The sequence below is a fragment of the Chamaea fasciata genome, unplaced genomic scaffold, assembly GCF_029207755.1.
Source record: "Chamaea fasciata isolate MVZ Bird 193981 ecotype frontalis unplaced genomic scaffold, bChaFas1.0.hap1 SCAF_43, whole genome shotgun sequence".
Lineage (NCBI taxonomy): Eukaryota > Metazoa > Chordata > Aves > Passeriformes > Sylviidae > Chamaea > Chamaea fasciata.
The window spans coordinates 92,342-107,887 of record NW_027094128.1 but is presented as its reverse complement, the minus strand read 5'-3'; the positions used below and the strand labels follow the sequence as shown (position 1 = coordinate 107,887).

Genomic DNA, 15,546 nt, shown 5'->3' with positions numbered 1-15,546 from the left:
CAAATTGATTTTAAAGTGGATTTAGGTTTTTAAATATTAAGAGCATAAAATTGAAGAATTAATTGAATTTACTGTCGGTTCAACATTGCTAATGTAAATGATAGATAACTGTATCGGGTCATTCTTGACTAAATGAAGCACTATCTACCAATATTACATGACTAAAGGCTTTAAAAAACTATGTGCATTCAGTCAGTGTCTTAAGCAATGATGAGGCAGAGATACCTTAAGGTGGTACTAGGGATTTAGACCTCCACAACTTCTGATGTAAAATTTAAATAAGTTAGAATTTGAAAAAGCAAATTAACCTGTACTGCATTTTGCCCACAAAGCTCTTCCTTCCATTTTGATTTACCACTGGTCTCCACTCATTAGATCAAAGCTCACAAAGTATTTTTGAGACCAACCAGCACTTCCAGCCCAATTTAAAAGTCACTGAAGGCAATGAAAATTACTTCTGTCAGCTTCAGTAAGGCCTTCTACAATCTCAGTACTCAGAAGCTACAAGGAGTAGGACTGAGAGGGTCTGACCAACTTTGCTGAGGATATCACTTGGCAATCAAACATCATTGGAAAAAATCAGATTACTATTTATATTGCTTCAGCACAGCCACTGCTGTTCTGAGATTACCTGCTGCACAATGGAAAAAGCAAAAAAAAGGATGTGAAAATACATATACCGACACCTGACTTATCCACATCAGTATTCATCAATTAAAAGAGCCTGTGATGACTTCTCCAAACTGTCACTGGGGAATAACAAGCAACAGTCATTTCAGCCAAACTGGTACTCACATATCCTCTTGGCTGTGGGAACTCTGGGTCACACCCATTTCTTTTACCATTTTTTCCTGCAATGTAACTGAAAGTGACATTGACATTTGTGCCTTGGAAAAGTTACTGTTATCCTCCTTGTTGACAGGATTATTCTACTGCCTGATGTTTTGTTTATTTTCTAAGCAATTGCCAAGAATACTGTCTGTGCCTGTCATCAGTCTACATGTTGACTGGTATCTACGCATCACACTGGAAGATCAGAATCCTTAAAAGACACTTTCCTTCTCAACTCTTGAAAAGACATTCCCAACACCGCCAGTAGAATCTGAAGATGCCAGCTATTAGGAGACAGAATTGACCACAATTTACTCAAAGTGCACCATCACACCTCCTACTAAGAAGATTTTAAGAACTGGAAAGTCTGTTCTTGTGGGAAATCCGCGGCGGGAGAAATGTTCACTCAATATGAGTGATCGGCAAATCTCGTTTATTGATAATTCATACAATGCTTTTATAATAACACTAATAAGCTCATGCATATTGCAAAAGTTAAGCTCAGGATTGGTGCTCAGACTAAAAGTCAACTATGCCTCTTTCTACATTTCTTTGTGGTTACACAGTTTGAGTAAGTTTTTGTTTTACCGTGCTTCTCCCTCATATCTTTCAGCTACAAGGTCTTGTTATAGTATCCCAGCTGTGCTAAAGGACATGCGAAGCTTACTGCCTTGCTGGTTCTCATGAGAGTGCCTGTGTGCTCAGCAAAGCTCCCTCATGTCTACGTGACCTTTTGCAGCTAGCCAGTTATCAATCACACTCTCCACACAGAAACTTTCTCCCTCAGAAATGCCCACGATGAAGGAGAAAGGCATGCGTGGCATTGTGTTTGTTTCCAGCTGTCATCGCTGCTTAGCCCTAATCTTGGCATTCAGGTGGCCTGAGACGCTTTGAAGATGGTGTATTTAAATGATTATAATGCAACAACATTGTTTTCAGTCTTATTCTCATAACTGAAGTCTCCTTTATGTGTTACTGCACACTGGCTTACTTGAGACAAGCAACCAGGTTATCTGGGTGGGTTGGTTTTGGTTTTGGTTTGTTTGGTTTGGTTTTTTTTGTCAGAACCTTAAACTGTAGGTCTCTGGCAAGTCTTGTTCCATTCTGCAAGCAAAACATGTTTTGTGCAAAAAAAAAATAGGAGCAGGAGTCTGCCAGCTCCAGCTAGGAAGTAGTGAGCCTGGGTTCAGGGAAGTGTTGGATCTCTTGGTTCATTTTAGGAGATAATGTCAAATCATTGTGGGGAAGGGTTAATCTAAAGAGTTGCTAAACAAAGCAAGGCCTGACACACTTGCATCTATTACAAACAGGAATGATGGCACTGAGTTTGGTGGGTCTATTTATCAGAAGGTTACTAATAAGGTTGAGACATCAGTCAATCTTGCATGGACTGCTGGCAGTAACAACACACGCTTTGGTATTGCTGGAAAGTACCAAATGGATGAGAAGACTTCCGTTGTGGTAAGAATTTTGTTACAGAAATGAGTATTTCAAGCTCCCCTAAATACTGAAAATTTGTAATGAAGCAGTTGCTTTAACTAGTTACTGAGGAAGTATGGTAGATTGCGAACTGTGGCTTCTGTTGTGGTTCAAATTTAAATTGGGACCTCACACATCGTACTTGTGAAATTATGGAGGAAAAGAAATCTTAAATATAATTTTGTCCATAGTGAAATAGTCTGACTAGTGTGCTTGGAATAGCATGCTACTGTGCTGAAAAATGTCTTTTAAAAGACAATGAAAGTGTCCTTTGAATTCTTAAATCCATAATGTAAAACCATATTATAATTACAATGGTGGAAGTTTACCTGAGCTTACAGCCTTCTCCTAACAGTAAGTTAACCGTTGAAAGTTAGCTGACGTGTGTGTTTTAAGACCAAGAACTGAAGTAGCAAGCATTTATGTTTCAAAACAACAATTAGTTCCAGGACCACTGAACCAAAATTGAAAATGAGAAATACTGTTGTTAAGAGCTCAAAACTTAGTAATGCAAAAAGGGGATTGCATATTCATGTATTTCTTGCTCATTAGAAGAAAAAAGAAAATCACTCCTGAGTGATGTGAACAAGACAGGCTCTGAGGGACTGCAGTAAGTAGCTCTTTAAAAGATATAAAGACATAATAGACGAGGCAGTGAAAAACAGCATGGCATTCTCTGAAGGCAGAATTCGCACCATTTGCTTAAGCTGAAAACTCCTGAGAAAAGGAAAAGTTTGGAACATGCTTCTGAGAGAGGTTGGTCTCCAAGTAGCTCAGGAGTGTTAATGCACAGGCCACCTTCTCAGGGGACTGGGATACTTCTGTATGAATACTTACACAGTTTATAAATACTGTGATTTTTTTTTCCTATAGGCTAAAGTGAACAATGCCAGCCTCATTGGAATTGGTTACACTCATGCCCTTCGACCTGGTACGCAGTTCTCACTGGTAGCAGCAAATGGTGTTAAGTACTACACTACGGTTTAATTCACTGTCATCTTAAGAACAGACTAGATGAACAAAGGAGCTAGAAGTCTACGCAGACTCAGAGAACTAAAGGATGTCTGTGTATGCAAGTTCCTGTGGCAACTAAGCCACATTAGTGAGGTCAAGGACCTGAGGAAGAGCACTGTACTGGGATGTCAGTGCATGATGGTTCTCGTGACTTGCTTTTGTAGGTATAAAGCTGACCCTCTCAGGCTTGATTGATGTCAAGAATTTCAGTGCTGGAGGTCACAAAATTGAGCTGGGATTTGAGCTGGAAGCCTAACACAGCTTTAAGTAAAACAACTGGTGGTGCTCTGGAAGATGAAGGAAAAGTGTACCCGGTGCATTTCAGCCTTAATATTACTCAGAAATTTGAAGAAGTGTGAACTTTCTACTCTGCCCAAGAATGACTTTAACCCAATGCTGAAGTCCAGAGTGTGCCAGCACAACAAAGGAAGACACTTGAAGGCATGCATGGAAGTTGTGATGTTTGTGCCACATTTCAGTTTCCTGTATTTTAAATCTGTTCCAAAAAACCCAAAAGAAAATCCAACCTCTCCCCATTATTGTATTGCATTTTGCATGTCCTATACTTCACAGCCTTTTATAAAAGGAGGTCTCTGTGTTGTAGTGGAAATTTGGGGTTAGAACAGAAGGAAATAAATTGGTCACAGTCAGAACACAAGGTTGGTGTGTGTTGACTCTCACCAAGGTTCCATCCAGCTGGGTTTTTTGGTCTTTTTTTCATCTTTTCATGCAACTTTAAGCATGGTTAATAGATAATCTGCAAATGCTTTGTTACACGATACCTGTACACTGAAGATTTCCTTCTCTGGTTTCTAGGCTAACATTCTTACACCTCTCATGTTTTAGAGACCTGCACAGTGAAAGCAGCTTTTTCCATTATAGTGTTATTGAGCGCATCAAAAAGAGCAAACCAAAAGTTTACATGTTTTAGATAATTTTGTTCCCATACAGGAAACAAGTATTAGGTAAGTACAACCATTACACTTAAAGAAAAAAAGTGCAAATCAGCAAAGTTAAGCAATTAAGTCCACAGTTCATTAGGAAGGTGACATCTACCAGTGACTGGGTATACCTTGTCCATTGTTCATTAGAAAGCCTAAAATGCAGCAAAACAGCCACAGGCGATGCCCAAGGGAAGACGTATCAGGACAGAGATCTGCTGTCTTAAGGCACAATTAAGAACATTCTCCAAGCAGTTAGAGCAGGCATTCCCTAATGTATCTTTGTGAAAAAGTGTCTGAGAAGTGGATACTAAAAGCTAAGCCATATGTATCACATAAGCAGTTGGTGACAGTAGAAGGCAGCTGATATTCCCTTCTCAGAGGCAGCAGCTTTTCACAGTTGGCTTCCCAAAGCAGCATGGCTTCAGAGGCAACCAGAGTGATTCTACATCTGGGTTTGTTCTGGATTGTTTGTTTCTTCTACCTGAAGCTGCAGCCAGCTCCAGTCTAGAGGCAAAAGAATAAATGAAATTCAACACCAGGCTACAGCTGAGCTTTTTCTAAAATTAAGGTAAAGTGTGTTAAGAGGTATAAAAAATTTACTGGGAACAAATTGGTCAATTTCATGATGAGCCACGTGACTGCTGTCAAGGAAACAACCTACTTGCACTCTCCAGTATTTTACTCTCTCTTCAATATTCTGCATTGTTAAATTAAGGATCCCTGACACCCGCTCATCCCAAATTTGTGTGCAGTTTTGCAGTAGTTTTGTACAACAGCCAAGTGCTTTGCCCCATCCTTTACTGTTTAGCGCAGCAAGTTCCCAGCATGTGGCTCCCAGTTTTGGCAAGCAGAATATGTCAGGCGCAGATTATGAGGGAACCGGTGCTTCCTATCTCTGTGCATCTCCTACTCTCCCCCCTGGCCATGAGTAAAATGCAGATTTCATTTAGCTGTGTTAGTGGTGGCAAAGTTGCACATTCAGAACTTCGAAGCCAGGCACTTCCTTAGTCCATTTACAGAAGAGTGAATACATTACCAAGAAACTCTGCTCTTGATCCTTCATTGTGTCATGCATCACATTTTCTAGTTGGCTACAAAGTTCCCGAGATTCCAGCAGCAGCTCCTCACTGAAAGGGGCAATTATTACACTATTAATTTCTGTGGCAGTTTAAAGAGATGCTGCCTCTATCATTAAGAAATACTTCTGGCAGATACGCTGCAGAACACTGAAGTTAGTCAGGACATAGGCTTGTAATTCATACTGCAACTTGAAAAGTTGGTGGCAGCCCCTGATTTACCAAACGGGGGAAAGGAAATGTATTCCAAGATGGAATTGGGTTCTTATTAGGTGGAAACACTGCTGCTAGAGGAAAAGCTGAGAAGCCTATAAACTTAAGGATGGGGCAACAGGCAAAAAAACAAACCAAGGTCTTTCATTCCAAGTGGTAACCCAGTTCAATTAAGCAAGCCGGAACTACGCATGCAGCAGTCTCAATGACACAGCTCAGCTACTGTGACCTTACATGACAATACTTCATCAGTTCTTGCTGGCAGTGTACTTCCAAGTGAGCCCAACCATCTCAGATTAAAGGAAGAAAACCAAAAAACCACTTTTGTTACTGAGGCTGGGGGAAGTGAAGCCATACATGATACCCAATTTTCATATGGAAGATCTGAAAGCCCCAGCAAGTCTTAACTACCAAGTAAACTAAGGCTGCTGACAATGCAAGCTGAACACAAAGCGTAAAATATGAGAAACCCTGTGTGCCATTATTTCACAAAGCAGGAAGACTAGCTTTGTAGTGGTGGCATTAGCAGCCGAAGAACTCCAGACTTTGCCTCACCTTTTTCTTACAGATTCTGATAAATTGAATGTTCCAGAAGGGACTTGCAGCAGCAGTTGACCTGAGCTACCAAGACAGGATGTGTTCACGCTCTCTGGACTGCCAGTAACAGGACCACGCACTTTACTCTGAAGAAAACACAGAATATTCAGAGTGTAATTGTTCCCACTAGTTTTCAGCAGCCGGGAATATGAGACAACCTGGAACTTGGCTTTCATACTGATTCAAAAGAAAGAAAAGAACCATAGGATACACTCAATTTACTATTGTTTCAGTAGCCTGTGCTACAAACCATATTCTCAGGTTAAAGGGGAGTTCTTATTTTACTTACACAAGCAATTTTCAGCAAGTTCCACAGTTCCTTCTGTCGTTTCTCCTGAAGCCTAACAACTGTTTCCTCATCTTCACTCATCAGATGCATCACTTTCTCCACTCTGGGGAACAATTCCAATGCCTTCTGTTTTCAAACTACAGTTTTACTATTAAAAAAATAAAAACTAATCAGATCACACATGGGCCACTGCAGTAGGAGAACAGTTCTGAAGTTAATTATTTTCTGTTAACACTGCAAGATCTCAAGAGTCATATGCAATGAGTTTTAAACCTTCTCTTGCTGGAAGAGAAAATACCTTCTCTCAACTCTGAATAAAATGTACAAAGCTCACCTGAGCTGAGCATAAATGACTCAAACTTTTTTTTCAGAGGTCTGGATTGCCTGTAGAAGCAGTCGTACTATTTCCTGGCTGTCACCGCCTGTCCTCTGATCCGGAATGAGAGCCAATATTACACAGAAAGGTCGGTTTATAGGACAGAGTGAGAAGATTCTTAGCGGCTCATTTCCACTACTGCTTTAATCCTGAAACAGCCAAAGTTCAGGATATGCGAGTTTGAGTGGGATGAATTACACTGAATTTTAGCCACCTTCTTCAAAATTTAAAGAACTTGAAAAGGAGAGTTGGGACTGGATCAAAGGAACAGTCGTGTCTTTCATCCTTTCTACCCAGAAAGGTTGGTTGTTGCTTGTGGCAACAGCCTGCTCTGAGAAGAGCTCCAGAGGAGTTTTGAGAACAGCTCACAAAGCACCAAGAAAGGAAGGCTGGCCTAGTGTGAAACTGACTCCCTGACTTCCCTCTCGAGAAAAGGCAATCCAGGAGAGCCCATGTGCTGCTAGTGTCTGGGCAGGCCTAGAAGTCAGATAGTTTTCTCAATGATCGTTACTACACCTCCAAAGTTACACACAAAGCAAGCTGACCTCGAGCTAAAGCATCTTTTACCTCTTGGCTTCTCTCTGAGTCTTCAGTACAGCTCTCTGGCTTGTTCTTCTCTAGAAGAAAAAAGCAGGAAAGAAAAGGATTTCCAAAGAAGCAAAACATGGAACAAATAGTTTGAGAACTCAAATCTTTTCTATACCTGTCTGCCATTTCAGAACAATGACAGATGAGTCAAAAAACATCTTTAGTGTTAAAGTGCTCCCAGTCCCCCACAATTTGGGTGGAAGAAACAGCCCTTTCACTGTCCTCTAGTGAGTAAGCTTAGCCAGAAACACTCCTGCATCTGAAGCTCAAGGTAGTTCAACTCACAAATCCTCCAGTGTTCCTCCTTGTTTACGACCTAGCGGGCTTCTCTGCAGGTCCACGATGTCTGTCTGCAGGGCCATCATCCTCTTCACTACCTGCTCCACATCATCTTCCTGAAAGCAGGGTAGAACATAAGCAACAGAACAGTCTCATACCTAGAGACACTACCACTCACACTCACATTGGTTCTTCCTTTCTCATTCTTATTTCTAAACAAACCAACAAGATGCAAACAGCAGCCTTGGCCAAAGACAAACGAGTCGTTTCAATTCAAGGAAATTCCAAGAGGTTTCTGGGGCTTCGCCAAGATCTCCCATTTCCCCCTAAGCCTTACAACAGAATGAGCTTCATGTAGTACTAATAATGGACAAAAATTGTGCCACACAAACCGAGGCAATGTGAAATCTGACATCAGTGCAGATACAAGGGGCTTCTATTTAAGGCAGGGACAATGAAGCTAAAGGGGGAGGAGGGGAGAGATAACAAAAACAAACCTCTTTATGACTAGCAGTTAGATTTAGAAACATACCCTCCCACAAAGTTCCACAGCTTGCTCCATCCCTTTCCAGACAAACAGCAGCTTCTCAGAAGCTAGAGGAATCAAAGAAGAGTGACTGGCTTTCTCAGGTTCACAGAGAAAGAGGCAGGTGTTTTTGTGAGGATAAGAGTCATGAAAAGACCCGTTTGCCAGATGCTATACTCACTAACTCCAAACTCAATCTGCTCTTTATACTTTTCCAGGTCAATTTGGATGCTTGTTTTAAAGAAGTCCAGCTTTGCTTTCAGCTGCTGAGAAAGGGAGGCCATAGAATTCTTCATCTTCCAGAGGGTACTATTGTAACGCAACAGATTCATCCTGCAAGGACAAGAAGGTCCTATTAGCCTCTGAAAGTAGAAATCCACCAGGCTTTCATTTACATCCAAAACAGATACTTGAGACAGCGGTGAGGACAAATGCAGTTGTGCCAAAGGGCTAACTCTCCACTTTTCATGAATTGCATACAGCTCCAATCACGGGCTTCCCCATTCCAACAGAGTCCCATTTCTGTCTTCCCTTCCACCAGTGCACAAAGACAGAGATAAGTATTGTGGAGAAACGGCCACCGTACATGGCTGCTCGCTGCCCCTGCTGAAGCTGATTACAGTCCTCTTTCAGCATCCGCATCGTCTGCCAGATCTGACCCCACACTTTCCGCAACTGGAAAAGGTGGAGATTCTTCTTTGGATCCTGAACTGAAAACAAAGGAGGTGGGAGAAAGGGAAATGGACATATCAGCGTGAAGCAGGAATACTGTGTTATCACAAAACAGACCAAAACACTGCTCCTTTGAGGGGCATGTTACTGCCTGCAAAGCCTAGAGCTGGATAACCCCTGTGCAGCTCCCCTAGCATGTCAAAATCAAACACCTCCCTTTTTTAGTTATTCTGATAAACTGAATGAATGACAGTCCATTTTACTGCTTCTTCAGTCCCAATACGCAAAAGCTCCCTCTACTCTTTGTGCATGATACAGACCACAAAACACAGACGCCCCTCTCAACACTGACCCCGGCCCGCCCTTCATATTCATGCCAGAGGAGTCCTTACGGATGCAGCCAACACTTTCTGGATGAGGACGCAAGGCCACCTGAGCCTCAGGAAACTTTCTTGTTATCAAAGAGGAAGAGAAGGTCTGTGTCTGCTGCTGCAGTATCATTCCCCTGCACAAGACAAAAGACCCAACCAGGTTTTCTTGGGAAGAGCAAGCCTTGGCAACACCACAAACAGAAGAGTCCTCCTCAACCAAACACAGAGCACCAAAGGCAACAGGCTGCCTACGCTACAGTGGCTGTTAGGTCTGTGAGGTTACCATGACAAAAGCATGCCACAACAGCAGGGAGTGCTGTGATCCCAAAGCGAGTGCAGTGACTTCTGATTCACTCAAACTCAAGAAAGGAAATACCGAGACTCACCTTGCCATCAGCTGTATGTTTAGTGACCAACTTCTGAGAAAACAATTCAAGTCCTGCTTCCTGCAGTAGTTCCTGGTCCTGTTCTGGAATTCCTGTATCTGACTGAATCCTGGCCTTCACACTCTGCAGAGTCTCTTCCTCTGTCACAGGGTAGGTGTGCACAGTTCCCGTAACCATGTTCAAAACGTGAAGCAACTACAAGAAGAGTAGCATGGCATGAGAAAGGCTGAAGATACATTGGTCATCTTAGAGCAGAGATTGAGGGACCGAAAAAATGACCACCAAGAAACTGTTCAAAGCACTTGTCAGAATCAAGAAGTCACTTTACAGCTACTTCCTAACATTATGGCAAAGTTCTTGTCCTCCATCAAGTGGAAGAGAGTTAAATATGGCAGTTAAACATGGCAGTTAAATACCTGTAGAATCCTCTCTCAGAATATGGAACCAAGCATGCACAGAAGCTCTTCACTACTCCCAACAAGCTCAGGGAGTATTTGTCCTCAAAGAAGCAAGAGGAAAGCACCTGTCACTAACGGTCAGGAGACAGTTCTATGAGTTTCTGCCTCACTCTTCCTCCTAAGTCTAGGATTCAGAGGCTCAGGAAACTGCTCTCTGGAAAACTTTTTAGGCTAATACAGACATATTGCTTACCTTCAAGTTCAAAATGCCATCCAATGCTTTGAAACACCCATTGGGTCCATAGGTAGGATCTGTACCTCTCTGACGTGGGTGCCACATTACCATGAGTTGCGGCCATTTCTCCAGCCTCCCAGACAAAACACTGAGCAACAAAAACCAGGAGATCAGAAAAGGTAAAAGTGCAGTGGCAGTAACGATACGGCCTGTTCTGTGTGGGAGGACTGACAAAACTGCCCCCCTCCTTCTCCCTCCAGCACTCCACCTCTCCCCATCACAAACGCAGCGTTTAGAAGGCAGAAACCAAGACTACACAAGTCTGACAAGCGACAGTAGTACTGCCTGTGTCACGCACTCAATGTATTCACAGATTAACACAGTAAGGCATATAACACAAACTTGGTCCTTTTGCAGAAGAATCAGTTTATCTCAGCACAGCAATTTCTAGTACTCACCTGTTTAGATTGTTGGGACAGGGCAAACTGCTAGAAAACTTGACTTCTCCGGGTAAGTCTTCTGAAACAACAATATCCAGCTCACTCTTCTGACGCACTTTTGCATGCCTAATGTAAGCGAGTACAATGGTGAAAAAATTGCCCGCCTTTCCCAGCCTGCATGCTAGTAGGCTCTTAAAAGCTACTCTTGACATATAATACAGATGCCACTTTGGTTTCTGTTACCTGCCCTGCGGGAGTCAGCCCTTATCCCATAGAGCAAGTATCAGGAATGCTGAACTTGCTCAGGTGAGTCAAGCCCCTGTGAAAGGGGTCACTTTCCAAAAGGGCAAGAAACATAGGGATATTATCCTCAGAATCAAGGGACCACACTTCTGCTTCCTGTAAACAGGAAAGTCACATCATGCCCACTTACCACCCAGCCACGGTTCACTCACCATTGCACTGGCTGCCAGTTGGGTAGGAATGGTCGGAAGCCTGTAATGCACTCAAAGGCAAGCGTGCCAAAGCTCCAGGAATCCACTGTCACCCTATACTTCTGCTGTTCCAGCAGCTCTGGAGCCTGATACAGTTTACACGCATGAGACAAAGCCAGATGGCTTTGGCCAGAAAGCTCTTAGCTTTCTCTGTCCCTTAACATCTCATTAACAATTGTGCAAATAATTAAAGACATTACCGAACACTGCCTCTCACGTGCTTTAAGACCCTCCTGGAGTGAGTAGCATAGGTTACTGGCACTCCTGCTTATTTATAACAGATGCAGGTAGCACAAAATCCAGTCTCAGCAAAACCCAGCGTCAGCAAAAAAGCAGTCACCTTTGCTAGCTTCAGCACCACAAACTCACCCCATACCGTGCAAGTACCTAATCCCAGCCCAAAGCTTGGTAACAGTTAATTCTATCCCACTAGAAAGCAGTAGCTGCTCTTCTAGCTGAATTCCTTTCTTACCAAGTACTGCAGAGTCCCAACAAAGGATGTGCACAGGCTCCCCTGATCCAACTCCTTAGCATAACCAAGGTCAATGATTCTGTGTATTAACTGAAACACACAACAGAGAATAAGAATGCCAGACTGAAGTCCTGTTAAAAGCACATCATACAGCAGAAAGAAAAGGTCTGGCTCTTCAAAGCTATGCAGGAAAGGTGCCAGTGAAGAGATAGAAGCAGAAATGGGAGGCCACTGTAGATTTCTAAAACCACAATGAATTTGAAGGTGTTGTAGCACACTTAGCAGTTACGCCTCTAGCTCCTTCCGATCTTTGGTCAATCAGGACAGTCTGCTTCTTTCCTTAATAGTTGAAAGTCAAAATGTCAGGTGTTAACAGACGTCTAATACAATGTCTCACCTCAGCTGCACACAGAATACTATGTGACAGTGACCTGAGACAGGTGTTATCCTGGGCTGAGTGCTCTTGCAGAGGGATCATGTAACTGCATGAAGCACATGCAGGTTCCTTGTAAGTTTACTTGTCTGTGCAGGTAGAGACGACGGCTTCCTGCTTACCCTTTGCTCTCCTTGCTGCAGCACAATGTTCTCTGGCTTCAAGTCTCTATGGATGATCCTGTTCTCATGAAGGTATCTGAGAGCAGAAGCTGAGACAGAAAAAGCCAGTTGTTAGAGCTAAGTAACAGTACCTAGCATGAGCTCAGTAAGGATTCATCTATTCTATCTAGTAATAAACATGGCTTTCACATCAGACCTTGTACAATCAAACATACAATGAAACGCTGAGTGTAAGGGGTAAAGTCAGCACCATAGAACTCTGAACACAAATTGAGTTCTCTCTCTGGATGTTCCCTCACATCCTTCCTGTAAACTGTAGTAATGCTGGCTAGCTTCCAGTAGGCAAGAACCTCCCCAGACTCCCAACACTTTTGGGAGATGATCAAGATCATAAAAGGTCAATCTGAAATGGAGTCACTAAGGTCACTACTGTATATTTGGAGAGTGGACTCAGGACTAAAAGGGTTTCCATAGTTCAGACAACTGAAGGTACTGCCACCACTTACCAATGTCAGATAACAAGATAAGAATAGCTTCTTCCCACAAGCCACAGCAATTCTCCAGCTGGTTCAGGTACTGCAAGTAAGGAACACAGAATGGAGTCTTTCCCTTCTCTATCCCGAGTGAACTCCAGAGTTCCACAAATTCTCAGGGATGCAAGAAGTTTCAGCAACAGCAATTAAATTCTCCAGAAGCACAAAACTCTATGGACTGTGACCTGCGGTAGCAGCAATTACAGCTTTGTGCCTTGGTTTAATTGCATGGGAAAGAAGATGAAAGAAGTCACTGTCATCCCGTTTTCATCCTTCTATTTGTTCCATCCCTCTTTGCCTGACACTATCAACTCCAATCTGAGGCCTAAGGTCTGTGTTTCAGCTATGGGCAGATTATAGCAAAGGTCAGAAAAGCCTTAGGATTAGAACTACCATGTGTTATCTCTTCCTGTGACAGACAAGAGTTCATCACTTTCAGGAAGGGTACAGCCTACAGATGCACCTACCCCACAATGGTCTTGGCCATACTCAAATACTGTTGCACGTCCCCTACACTTGCCCTCATTCTCTAGGTGCAAACTCCTCACAGTGTCACTTGCACCTAAAAAAATACAAAGCACTTAAGTCTTCAAAAGCTGAACATAATACCAAGGACCAAGCCACCAACACTTGTTGATGCCATGACTAGAAATAGGAAACATCAGGGTATGAAAGCAAAGGTTTGAAGGGAAAACTTCAGTAGAAAACCTAGGATCAGATCAGAAGGTGATCCATTCCTGGGTTACCATCCTAGGGACCCCACCTTGCGGAGGTCTCCACCTTGGCAGTACTCCATGGCCAACAATGGCAAGTCATTTGGTGCGAGCTTCTGCATCTCTTCAGGGACATCGCGGGCAGCCACCACATTGGGATGGTTCAGTCTGTAGAACAAAAATTAGGCAAGTATACATGATGTTCTGAAACTGCTATACACTTTCATGTGCTCGTGGTCACCACGCAAAGCCCAACATGGTCACAAATGCTTTGAGAAATTGAGTTAGTGAATTCTAAAGGTTTCCATCTCTCACGGACTCATTTTAACTCCTGGCACTTCATACGGAAGACAGTGTGTTTCTTCAACATGTATGCATTACAGATCTGTCTAGAAGGTACAGCAACGAGCCCTGCACAGGAGTGCAAGGGAGTCTGTTGCTACCGTCCAGAAAAGACCCAAACTGCAATGAGACTGCTGCAGCCGAAAATGTTAATCCAACACCCCAAGGGACTGCGGCAGCACAGATGTTAAGTCAGGCAAAGCGGTGACTCCAGGCAAAGAAAAAATAAAAAGACATTCAACTACCCCCTGAAAATGGTCTGCAGTTTCCTGCTGGTTTCAGGTAGCTAAGATTTCTTCCAAGATATCAGTTAGGCCAGGGGGGAAAAAAAAAAAAATCACTGGTGTTGCCTTGTTTTGGGGGCATCTTAGCAGATACCTCAGAAATAAGATCTCAACAGTTCTTTACCGAGCTTCCCAGGAAGAAATTCTAACCAGGCAGCTCAACTCAGATCTAAGTAGTTTCACTGAACAAAGCTTTCTTTGAAAGCGTCTTAGCTACCGGAATCTTGTTTCTAACAGTTTTAAGAACTTCAAGCCTTCTCTACAGATAACAACAAAGATCACCAGTGATACCAACAATTAGCAAGTTAAAACAGTGCCACTGTGGGATTCAGAACACAAGCCTGCATAGCTGTAATAATGAGCCACAGCTGCGGGGAGTAAGGATACTATAACACAGGGTTACAGCAGAAACCAACCGACTGGACAGCGGTTCAGATCATTCACTTCGACTTTGGGAACGCTGCTGATTTAGTTCAGATGCAACTGAAGTTAATGTCTATTTGGGAATCGCTTGTACCACTTTTTTTTAAAAAGGCTCACTATGCAGTGTTTCCTAAGAGGTGAAAGATGACTTGAAAGTATATAAAAAGTGTACTGTGAAATCTATGGACCAATACAAGTCACTGAGAGATGCTCTGAATTTTAAGGATTTTATTGTCAAGATGTGACCTAAAGATAAAGCATGGAGTAATTAAGGTTCTCGGAAGATGTTCTTGTGAATCTTTTCAGTCTGACTTGCAACTTAAGTCCCTTCTTTTTGCAGCCTAATAATGAGAAGTCACATCCTAAATTATCCTGCTGTTCTTCTGGTTCTGCTTCAGAAACTGGACTATTTATACCTTTTGCTTTGAACAAATTTTAAAACAAACAAACAGACAAACAAACAAGCCCCAATGACAAAACTACTAAAAACCCAGAGTCTCTCTCCATATTAGCCCTGAATCCAAATTTATGACTCATCTATCATACTCTAGTTTCACCAGCTGTTATCCAGCTGCCTTCTTTGGCTTTATATAAACAGAGTCTGAGCTCATGATTTCTGGAAGTAGTAGTTTTTTCAAATAATTGAGTTAGCTTTCTGCATATAACATAGATGATAAAAAGGTGATAGTGTGGGCAACGCTGCCTGAATATTATTTCAAGTATTTGGAACTCCAGGGCAATCCTAGAGACTGGAAATTAAAATCTATCTTCTTGCCTGTATCTTGTGCCTGCTACTTTATCTTGCTCCCAGCTCTTGGTTTGTATAGGAGGTATTATATTTTAAAAGGAAGAGAGAAAATGGACTTGTGGTGCAGGACTTGTTCAAAGCAGGCAGGGTCCACCACACCTACATGACACCTTACAATCTTCCACTAGGGATCAATGAAGGTTCTCTCCCAAGAGTACTGATAGACGAGTCAGACTATGTAAATCGATTTGGAGAAAGCAGAAACTCT

General features: G+C 42.6%; 1 protein-coding gene and 1 long non-coding RNA gene across 2 annotated transcripts; both read right to left on the bottom strand.

Moving 5' to 3' along the window:
• Positions 1 to 4,520: 4,520 nt before the first annotated feature.
• LOC136303921 (uncharacterized) lies at positions 4,521 to 7,078 on the bottom strand. The gene is made up of 5 exons (XR_010724306.1): positions 6,778 to 7,078; positions 6,444 to 6,591; positions 6,113 to 6,240; positions 5,305 to 5,395; positions 4,521 to 4,772 (listed from the first exon to the last, which is right to left on the bottom strand). It is a non-coding gene; the product is annotated as an uncharacterized lncRNA (long non-coding RNA).
• A 2,245-nt stretch (positions 7,079 to 9,323) lies between these two features.
• Positions 9,324 to 15,271, bottom strand: LOC136303922 (inhibitor of nuclear factor kappa-B kinase subunit beta-like; the record flags this gene model as incomplete). Its single annotated transcript, XM_066207619.1, has 10 exons — positions 9,324 to 9,389; positions 9,642 to 9,836; positions 10,293 to 10,422; positions 10,733 to 10,840; positions 11,170 to 11,294; positions 11,681 to 11,770; positions 12,236 to 12,324; positions 12,742 to 12,811; positions 13,532 to 13,651; positions 15,245 to 15,271. Coding segments are annotated over 10 exons (1,020 nt in total), but the record flags the coding sequence as incomplete, so codon positions are not given.
• Between the last annotated feature and the right edge of the window lie 275 nt (positions 15,272 to 15,546).